At 41.3% G+C, this 10,636-nt stretch overlaps 1 protein-coding gene across 3 annotated transcripts in view; it reads right to left on the bottom strand.

Moving 5' to 3' along the window:
• Nucleotides 1-2,074: 2,074 nt before the first annotated feature.
• Nucleotides 2,075-10,636, bottom strand: part of ZMAT4 (zinc finger matrin-type 4) — a 166,566-nt gene continuing 158,004 nt past the window's right edge. For 2 of the 3 annotated variants that reach the window (XM_073325308.2, XM_073325312.2), the window contains 2 exons: nucleotides 6,495-7,419; nucleotides 2,076-2,118 (listed from right to left, as the gene is read on the bottom strand). In XM_073325308.2, coding sequence (XP_073181409.1) covers nucleotides 7,404-7,419 — 16 coding nt within the window. In that variant the 3' untranslated portion in view covers nucleotides 2,076-2,118; nucleotides 6,495-7,403. Of the gene's footprint in view, nucleotides 2,119-6,494; nucleotides 7,420-10,636 lie in introns of all 3 variants that reach the window. The other variant, XM_073325309.2, reaches the window with a different exon arrangement.

Here is a 10,636-nt window from a genome sequence, read left to right as displayed (position 1 = left end):
CTAGAAGAACCATCTAATGCTGAGAAAACTTGGTCTCCTGTTCTCACCAGCTTCCCCCAACTCCACTGCCCCAGTGAGCACACTTGTTGCAGGAAGCCTTGCTCTTAGAGTGAGATGTGTTCTTTAAGGAGGCTTAAAAGCCCATAGGCTTGAAATTAGGTGAAGGTTTCTAACCACCACAGGAGTGAAGTTCAGGAACAACATTCCAAGGGAGCTGTGGGGGAAAAAAACCTAACTGGCTTCAAGACTGAGCTTGGTAAGTTTGTGGAGGGGATGGTGTGATGGGGCTGCCTACAATGGCATGTAGTTGATTTGCGACTGCTAGCAGCAAATATCTGGCTGATGGGTCTTGCCCACATGCTCAGGGTCCAGCTGATTGCCAGAGTTGTGTTTGGGAAGGAATTTTCCCCCAGGGCAGATTGGCAGAGACCCTGAAGGTTTCTCACCTTCCCTTTCAGTGTGGAGCATGTCACTTGCAGGTTTAAACTAGAATAAATGGTGGATTCTCTGTAACTTGAAGTCTTTAAACCGTGATTTGAGGACTTCAGTAACTCAGCCAGAGGTTAGGGACAGGGTGGGTGATGTTCTGTGACCAGCAATGTGCAGGAGGTCAGATTAGATGATCATGATGGTCCCTCCTGGCCTTAAAGTCTATGAGTCTATAAGGGATTAGGCCCATGACTTTGAAGCTCATCTCCTACTGTCCCAGCACTCCCAAAACAATCTATTTATGGCCGTTTGTGTTGCTAAGCAAGCATTCTGCTCCATTCAAGCCAGCTACTGCTTTTCAGTGACACTGTGAATTGCAGTAGCCTAGCCTAGCCAAGCCTGGAGTGATGAATGTGCTTATCACTGTGGCCAAACCCTCCTGGCCAGCTGCAGAGCAGTACCTAGGACTATCCAGGTATACAGGAGCAATAAGGAGTCTAAGGTTGCAGTCTAGCTTGACAATGAGGGGTCAGATGCCCCTCAGAGGAGAGAATGATGCAGCCCAGTAATATTTCCCTCGTCTCACAGACGCATCTGTCAGGCTCCTGCTGCTCATCCCTGCCCTGGGGCAGCACGAGATGGCTCTGCCTCCATCAGATATGAAGGAGACGCAGAGCTTCTGGCATCTGTTGTTTCAGGGTCTCTCTCAGTGGTTTTACTTAGATTTTAGACAGCAACTGCCACCAGTGCCTAAGCCTCCCCTCCTCCTCGTTCTTCAGCGCCTGAGATAGAGACTGACAATGGGCATCTGCACGGCCACATGCAGCGATCTGGCCCGTAGAGTGCCGCAGCGCCCAGAAACTGGTCTGGGCTAGTTCAGAGCCATTCTCTGGGCCCTGGTGGGTCTGTGGGGCATCTCTGAGGGACAGGGAGGAGTCTGCCCCAGCACAGACAATAACATTTCTGTGCCCTAGCCAGGATTCAAAACAACAGGAAGGGCCTTTCATAACAGCAAAGGTGAGGGTGGTTCTCTGCTCGTTTTCAGATTACCTTGCTCAGGAAGAGGGAATTAGACACCGGTTGGAGGCACTGGCTGCGGCAAGTGATGTTTTTTGGCCCATGTTGAGAGGCAAGTGTAAATTTGCATCCACATGTGCAATTCAGGCATGTGTACGTGGGAAAGGCTGCAACTTCCTTTGTCTGTAGTGAGGATAAACTCTGTGGGGCAAGGCCTGTCTCTGTGGTTATACCCACAGTGCCTAGCACAAGGCAGTCCCAACTTCCATTGGAGTCGAAATACTACTGCGACTAAGTGCTACTGAACTAGTAACCTGTGCATCACATACCATTTCATCTACACGTCTATACCTAGCCCATTACTATAGTTGCCTAGGAACTACTATTTAAAACATGTAAAGCGAAAGTGACATCAGTTAGTAAAGAGGTCAAAGCACTGAAGAAATTGATTTCTTCCTGACAACACAGTATGCTGGCACCTCCTTCCTTCTATGATATGAGGGAATGAGGCTCATTTGTGACTTTGATGTTGAGATTTTCACACAAGGTGGAGCACTGTGTTAGTACAGAGACTTTCGCAATTATTACTCCTACCTGAACACCCAGAAGAGAGATTCATCTAAGATCTACTTGCTGTTAAATCGTATTTTCCTCCACCAGACATTTCCCCATCTAATATAAACAAAGTGATGAAAGAAAAATCAGTTCCAGAAAGACTGTAATTAAGAAGTACTTGTAACTTATTGCATCTGTCCATTTCAAAGGCAGTATACGTTCTGCAGCTATCGAACAGCGCATGCGTTTCAGGCAAAGAACTTAATATCCCCTCTCCATAGGTAGCGACAGCTGTGGGATGACGGAAATATTTTGTGCCCAGCTTCAATCAAGAATTATTTGAGCAAAGCTATTGTGCTCTCTCTCAGTCAGTCTTTGCTTTTACTCACCTCACTCCAGGAGCAGAGAGAACTTTTTAAAAACATGTGTGCTAATTATAAACAAGCAAGATCATGTATTTCTCTCGATCTCCTTCTTTGCTTCATTAAGCCTTTCAACAAAACTAAATACAGGCCAAATGTAAAGGGTGAGATTTTCAAAGTGGACAAAGGCATTTAGAGACACAACACACTAAATTTTAAAGCTAATTGTGTCTAAATGCCCTAGTCAATTTTGAATATCTCAACTGTGATTTGAAGGGGATGGTCCCCCGACGTTTCAATTTCTATTTTTATTTACTGAGACATGAATGTAGCCAATAGTGACTCTTTCTTAGTAGGTTTCAGAGTAACAGCCGTGTTAGTCTGTATTCTCAAAAAGAAAAGGAGTACTTGTGGCACCTTAGAGACTAACCAATTTATTTGAGCATAAGCTTTCGTGAGCTACAGCTCACTTCATCGGATGCATACGGTGGAAAATGCTTTTTCCACAGTATGCATCCGATGAAGTGAGCTGTAGCTCACGAAAGCTTATGCTCAAATAAACTGGTTAGTCTCTAAGGTGCCACAAGTACTCCTTTTCTTTCTTAGTATTTGTCAAGCCAGTTACTCCAACTATTAATTGAAGGAACCTTAATAAATCTGTTTAAATGCTAAGTTAAAATAGTGGTATATTCCCCCCCCCAAAAAAAATATTGGTGCTTTTCCATTAAGTAGAGCATTTTGCCATCAGATTTCATTTGAGTTATGCCAAAGAATTGTATAATTCAAATAGCAGCCTGACTTCTTAGCCTGGAAGGGGTCTAGTTAGTCTTCATTGCTGGCAGGAGAAACTCTGCAGGATTCCACAGAACAGCATCTATTATTGATCTTAATCCTAATTTAGGAGATAATCACCTCACTTCTCTCCCACAGTACTGAAAAAAATGCTCATGTAAAAATGAAACTGGTGAGTTTTGACTTTTAATGTTTTTTTGCAAGAGAAAGAAAAAATTTCCACTGGTACACATTTGCTTGTTTTCATCATAAGGGCAAAGCAGGTGGTAATATGGTAGAGTATTTGCAATTCTCGGTGAGAGAATCCAAAAGCCAGAGGGAAAATAAAATATTACTGGCAAGAGATAAAGCTAAAGAGCTCCTTCCCTGTATAATCATTTTTTTGAAGGGCATGAAGGAGAAGCTGCAACAGAAGTCACTACGTGCCCTCTGCTTGGCTGTGGTTAGATCTAAGACTCTAAAGAGAAAAAAGAAGCTAAACCACCATCCTAATCACAAAACGCCTATGTTAGCAGTAGATTAAGGCCTATTTCTTTCCCTTTGTAGCTTAGCTGGAGCCATAGGATCCATGATCCTGAAATCCATGCCTTGCTTCAGCCCACGAACTAGATTAATCGATTCCAAGGCCAGAAGGGACCATTGTGATCTAGATTTGGGAACAGGATTGCCTCTAGTGATGGAATTCTGGAGGTATAAGCACCTGCTTGACCTTGTAAGACAAGAAGGCATTCATTTCAGCAAAGCCGGCCAGTAGCGTCTAGTAGATTTACTACTTACTATCTCCTCATGACTTAATAATGACCAATTGTTGAGCCTGATTCTTACATTTGTCAAGAATAAGGTTTAATACATGGTTTACAATGAAACTGACTCAAACTCACTTATCCATTATCCAAAGACTCGGCCACTGTAAAAACCATTGTGTACTCACAAAAGCTTATGCTCAAATAAATTTGTTAGTCTCTAAGGTGCCACAAGTCCTCCTTTTCTTTTTAAGGATACAGACTAACATGGCTGCTACTCTGATACCTTCCCTTTGAGAGAGGTATAAATCAAAGGTAACGAGCAGCACTTAATGCATCCATTGCTGGGTTTTTTCTGAATTTTATTTATTTGGAATGTGATAGTGAATTTAGCACTAGCATTTCAGTGCTACGAATAAAAAAATAAATCAAGTTAGTGTCTGGACTACAGTTTTCCAGATAATTACCCACATTTAGATATAAAATGCTTGAAAGGAACACAGTGCTGCCTAGCACTTAAGTGCCAGAAGAAATACCTTATTTGTTTGTTTAATTAAGTTGCAGCCAGGTGGACAAAGATTAATGAACTGTACATAATTTGTTCGCCTCTCTATCATACACACAAATCTGCAGGGCATTGTGGTGGCCTGTGGATTCAATTAGAAGTATCCCTGATCCTGTGTCAGGCTAATTTCCAGTAGCTGCAGGCCAGTGTCCTTGCAGTGTCCATTTGCACCTTGCTGCAACTTCTCCTGGTAAAGGAACTGATGAATCATTGTTCACTTCAAAGGTGTGAAGCAGCCTCTAGTTGAGTGTGCACAGAAAGGAAATGTCAAAGCCTATTATTTCCAGAGGTGGCAGAAAGCAAGGACAGAAGCAGCCCAGGGAGAATCACACTATTGCACATGCATAAAACAACCAGGAACATTCCCCTACAGAGAAGGTTTATATTTATGTTGGAATCCATAGGATCTCAAAGTCCTTAGAACCTTTTAAATGCAGATGTGTTTTATAGCTCATACAATCCACATTTGTTCTGCATGGTCTCTAGCACCCTCTTGGAACTTGATAACATTTAGTTCCGTTCCTAACAAGCAGACCTATACTAAAAAACAAACAAACAAAGAAAAAAATGGGTTAGGTAATTAACTTGAAAAAAGAAAAGGAGTATTTGTGGCACCTTAGAGACTAACACATTTATTGGAGCATAAGCTTTCGTGAGCTACCACTCACTTCATCAGATCTGTAGCTCATGAAAGCTTATGCTCCAATAAATGGGTTAGTCTCTAAGGTGCCACAAGTACTCCTTTTCTTTTTGCGGATACAGACTAACACGGCTGCTACTCTGAAACCTATAATTAACTTGGGCTCCCTCTGCTGGCTGCATGATTTTGCAGCAGAAAAATTAAAATACTGCAGGATATGGCTTGCCAGTGGCTCCAGTTATTTTTGTTACCAATCTACCACCAAGTCAGTGAAAAATAAATGCTTTCCCTGTGGATGAACCACCAAAGTCTACAAAGGGGTACCTGTCAGGGACTCTGGATAAATGGCTTTTATCTTCGGAATTCAGATCTTTTCTTGAGCTGAACCCTCCCTCCCTATAAACCCTGTTGTGTTTGCTCCTGGTGCGTGACACCAGTTCAGCATGCACACTCTGCCACTGGGACCCATGACAGTGGCAGGTTGTAGGTAGCAATTAGTGAATGAATATTGCACATAGTTTGACGGGATACCACCCCAGAACACCAAAGGACCATCCTTGAAGGGTTTAAAAATCGATGCTCCAGAACTCCTGGACAGGTATTATCCCATTGAACTCATTCACTTTCAAAGCATAAATATCATTGCTATGAACAGTGGATTATGTGATACAGGATAACTACTTAGGCCCAAATCCTTTGCTTAAGAGCCATTGCTAGTATCTGGGTTGGGTGCTGAGCAGAAACATGGGAGAAATGAGGATTAGGTGAGGTGCTCTTCCTGCCTGATCTTAATAAGCAGCAGTGGAGACCCTATTGTGTCCCAAGAGCATAGGCCCCAGTTCAGCAAAGCATTTAAGTCTGTGCTTAAGTCGATCTCCGCTCGGCCCAGCGTGTGCTTAACTGCAAGCGTGTACAAGCAGACGCTCAGCGCTTTCCTGACCAGCGATGGCCTGCTGAATCAGGGCCTGAATAGCAGCGTGCATCCCTCCCGCAGCAGTGGGTTGCACAGACAAGCTCTGGATGAGCTGCATAGGAGTGATCCCGATGCCCCCGCCCTCACTCCCATTTGGCACTAGGCCTCTACATGCATGGAGAAGGGGCCAGGACTTGTGCCTTGGTGTCAAGTTCCCCAGTGCAATGTTAATACGTAACTGTCTCAAAGACAAGGCAGGCACTGGGGTCAAATTCAGCAAGTCTAGCGGAGTCCGGAAGGAGTCTTAGTTGGCCTAATTTACACCCATCTGTCCTTCCCACCCCTCGCCTTCTTGCACCCGCTTCCCACTCATCAGTACATGTGCCACATTAATAGAGTCCTTTCTACTTCAGTAGGTGGGATTAAGTAGGTGTAAGGGGAGCATAAGGGAATCCAGCTTTCACATCATGAACCTCACCTTGAGTTGAGCTCCTTTTCCTTTATTTTCACAATTTTCCCTCTGTCTTCATTTACTTTCTATAGAAGCACCTGGTGCACTGGGTAAAATATCTGTTTTATAGAGGAAACATCAATTCACCTAATCACAGTGTGCCACTAGCATGGCATCGGTGGTGTTGTTCCTTCCACTGCCTTGAAACATTCCAAATAGGCAATTTGCTTCCTAGGAACATCATGTGGACAGACTAATGTCTTTTGTAAGTTAGCATTCAGCAAAGTCGATAGTGGGGGTAGCGTCCATGTAGCCTGTAGGAATCAAACTTGAATGGCAGGAAAAGGATTTTATTCTTTAATTTTAGCTTTCATTGTTCTGTGACCCATAATGTATTTTTTCTGAAGACAAACAGGAAAGGAAAAGATTCATCCATTATACATACCCCGTGATTCATTTTTTTTCTTTATATGTTGACACAAATCATGCCGAAGAAGGTGAAGAAATCATGTTTATTTCTGGTTGAAGACTGATTACATCACAATCATGGATAATTTAATAGAGCAATTTTATATTCTCAGAAGAAATCTAAGAATAAATATGAAAAAAAATAAAATATTTTATTTCCACTGTCTTTGAGGATGAGTGATGTTTAGATGCTGTTTCTTAAAGGATATTTATCATACTTTAGACTGTGTGCTGAATATATTATCTTGAAAGGGTAAAAAAAAAAATCCATCCAAATATTTTAACTCACCACAAAATTAAAAAAGAAAATCCATGTATTTGTCCAAAGTAAAGATTTAGTTATACGTTAATTAATGAATCCACATAGGAAATGCTCATTGTCCAAGAAAGCATCCTTTCTATTGGTTAATAGACTCTTCTCTGCAGAAAAAATCTTGATGTTTTTTCCTTCTTTGGACTGATGAATCACTATTGATTCTTCAGGCTGTAATACAAAAAGGAAGCAGAGATAAGTTTCTTTCTTGTTTTTCCTAGTTTTTGTTTTTGCTTGTTTGCTGCTGCTTTATAAGATTCTCTCTGTCCACCTGTTTCCATCATTTACCCATGTAACCCTGAATACAGCCTATGTAGCTGACTGCTTATTCAATTATATACCATCTTGTAATTGTTCCTAGGAGACAAAGGTATACCGAGATACAGCTGCTAGAAGTTGAAGCTAGATAAATTAGGAGTAGAAATAAGGCACACATTTTTAACAGTGAGGGTGATTAACCATCAGAACTTACCAAGGTTTGTGGTGGATTCTCCATCACAGGAAACTTTTACATCAAGTTTTTCTAAGAGAGATGCTCTAATTCATCCACAGCTATTGACATGTAGCAGAAATTAATTCAGAGAAGTCCTATGACCTGTGCTATGCAGCAAGTCAGAGTAGATGATCACAATGGTTTCTTTTGGCCTTAATATCTCTGAACCTATCAATCAAAATACCACTGTAGTATCTGAGCACTTCACAAGCAGCTTTATCCTCACAAACACTTCCAGGAAGTAAAGAAATATTAGCATCCTCATATTACAGATGGGGAATTGAGGCATAGAGTAATTAGGATCTTTGCTCATAGTCATGGAGAACGTCTGTTTCAGAGTCTGGAGTTGAACCCACATCCTAGACCAGTGTCTTCACAGCAGCACCACCCTTCTTTTTACATACTTATTACACTATACCAGAGGGTTAAACACAGTCATCTTCCTTTAAGTCCTCAGTATAAACCTAGAGTTTTTGCACACAAGGCAATATATTTTTGACAACTGAGAACATGTCCAGGCAGTAAAATAACATGATCTAATATTGATAATTTGAGAGATGGGCTGTTTACTTTTTAAAATCAAAGTAATTTCTCCATACACCAAACACCAAGAAAACAAACAAAAACACAAAATGCACAAGCCAATCAGTGGCTTTCAAATTATGATCAAAGCATCAGAGGATATCAGAGACATCTTTATTTTCACTTATATTAAAAGGGAATGGAGAGAATTTAATATTGAGGGAAAATATTACACATTTGCTTTTTATAGGCAGTGTAATTATTCAGATTATCTCTGGAAGAAGCAAAATAATGACAAATTAAAATGCCTTTGAATCCCATCTACCTTTATAATTGTTCATCTGCTAGAGTTGTTATTGCTCTAAACTTCTCTGTATTTTAGTCAGCATCCTGCACAATACCAAAAGCACATGGAGAATTTCATCGCTATTAATAAATGTTGCAGCCATCAAGATAAAAAAACATTTTAAATTTGAGACAGATGTGCTGTGTAGCTCAGGTATTTAAAAATATTTCCTGAAATGTAATGGAAATATTGCCTGAGAGAGAGAGAGAGAGAGAGAGAGATATCATTCCTGAAGGATAAATTTAATTTAGTCTATAGCTTTCTTAGGGTGGAATCTACTTGTAGAACAGAATAAAAACAAATACAGCATAATAAAATATCACCCCTCTAAAATGCAACCACATAAAACCAAAATGACGGGGTCGAATTTAGAAGTTGTTTGCAAAAATGTTTTTATAGGGCGGAAAAAACCCCTAAAGGTTTATGGTGGTTTTTGAAAGTGCTGAGGGATGATATGAGAAGGTTTCTGTGATTGGGATGGAGTTCCACACCGCAACAAAGTGAATATACTATTGCCTGACAGCTTGAAAGACAATGGTGGGATCCCAAGATGGTGGTAATTTGTATGAGCAGTCAATGTGAGGTTCAAGGAGCAGGATTCAAATGAAGCCAGTGCCAGGAGCTTGTAGGACTTGGAAAACCAGCAGTGCCAATTTAAAGTAATCTGCCACTTTTACTTTGCTGATTCTGGACAAGTCCATGTGCAATGGACCTGCCAAACATCTTATCTTTTTATGTTTAAATTTTATGTTTGAGGCTAACACGGGATGGGTTTGAGGCATCACAGGTGAAAGAAGAGAACAATCTGATGAACTTTGGAATAAAATGAAAACTGTCATGCTCAAATCTGCCAAAGCACATGTTCCAAAATGTCAGCACTGGACCACACTATGGTTAACAGAAAAGGTGTTTGGACTGGCAAAAATGATGCAGAATGACACAGAATGGCTTGAAGACTGAAGCACCTAGGAGAGAATACGAAGAACTGAGCAGGCAGACTAGACCAGACAAGAGTGAATACATCAGGGCAAAGTGTGAGGAACTTGAGAGTCACAAAAAGCGTATTACAGGTTTCAGAGTAGCAGCCGTGTTAGTCTGTATTCGCAAAAAGAACAGGAGGACTTGTGGCACCTTAGAGACTAACCAATTTATTTGAGCATAAGCTTTCATGAGCTACAGCTCACTTCATCGGAATGCATATGGATGCATTCCGATGGAGTGAGCTGTAGCTCACGAAAGCTCATGCTCAAATAAATCGGTTAGTCTCCAAGGTGCCACAAGTCCTCCTGTTCTTTTTGCGAATACAGACTAACACGGCTGTTACTCTGAAACCTTACAATACAGGACGACACAAAGGAGCCCAAGAGCCAGATTCATGAATCTGGTGAGTGGAACTGGTGCATAGTATTTTGAAAACGAAGCCTGGGAAAACACCAGTGGTAGATAACATACCAGTAGAATTGTTAAAAGAAATTAGTGACTTCGGTACTGATCTCAAGGAAAATTTGCAGCGACGTACGGATGTCTAGAAATTGACTGGTGAAGGGAATCTTTCTGTTCTTACCAACAAAAGGAGACATAACAGAGTGTAGTAACAAGTGTATTATCTCCCTTTTATTGCACACGAGCAAAGTTCTGCTCTGCATAATCCACGATCACATTAAGTGAATGATAGAAGTACAGCTACCACTTCAATAAGCTGGTTTCAGAGAGGGATGAGGCACATGTGATCAAATTGCAAATATCTATCACATCATTGAAAAATGCAGGGAGTACAATCACCCATTGATCACGTATTTCGTTGACTATTCAAAAGCATTCAGTACTATCAGACATGATCATTTTTGGAGGATACTGGCAGACGTGGGGATTCCAAAACACATTATTGACCTCATCGCAAGACTCTACCATCAACAACCACCACAATGCAGACGACAGCAAGTGGTTTTCCAGGGGGCAGGACGTGAAACAAGGGTGTATTCTGTCTCCAAGCCTTGCCAGCATGTACTCAGAATTTATTATATGAC

Source organism: Lepidochelys kempii, chromosome 26 (assembly GCF_965140285.1).
Source record: "Lepidochelys kempii isolate rLepKem1 chromosome 26, rLepKem1.hap1, whole genome shotgun sequence".
NCBI classification, from domain to species: Eukaryota; Metazoa; Chordata; order Testudines; family Cheloniidae; genus Lepidochelys; species Lepidochelys kempii.
The sequence above is the reverse complement of the archived record's forward strand: the minus strand, read 5'-3'. Positions and strand labels throughout refer to the sequence as shown.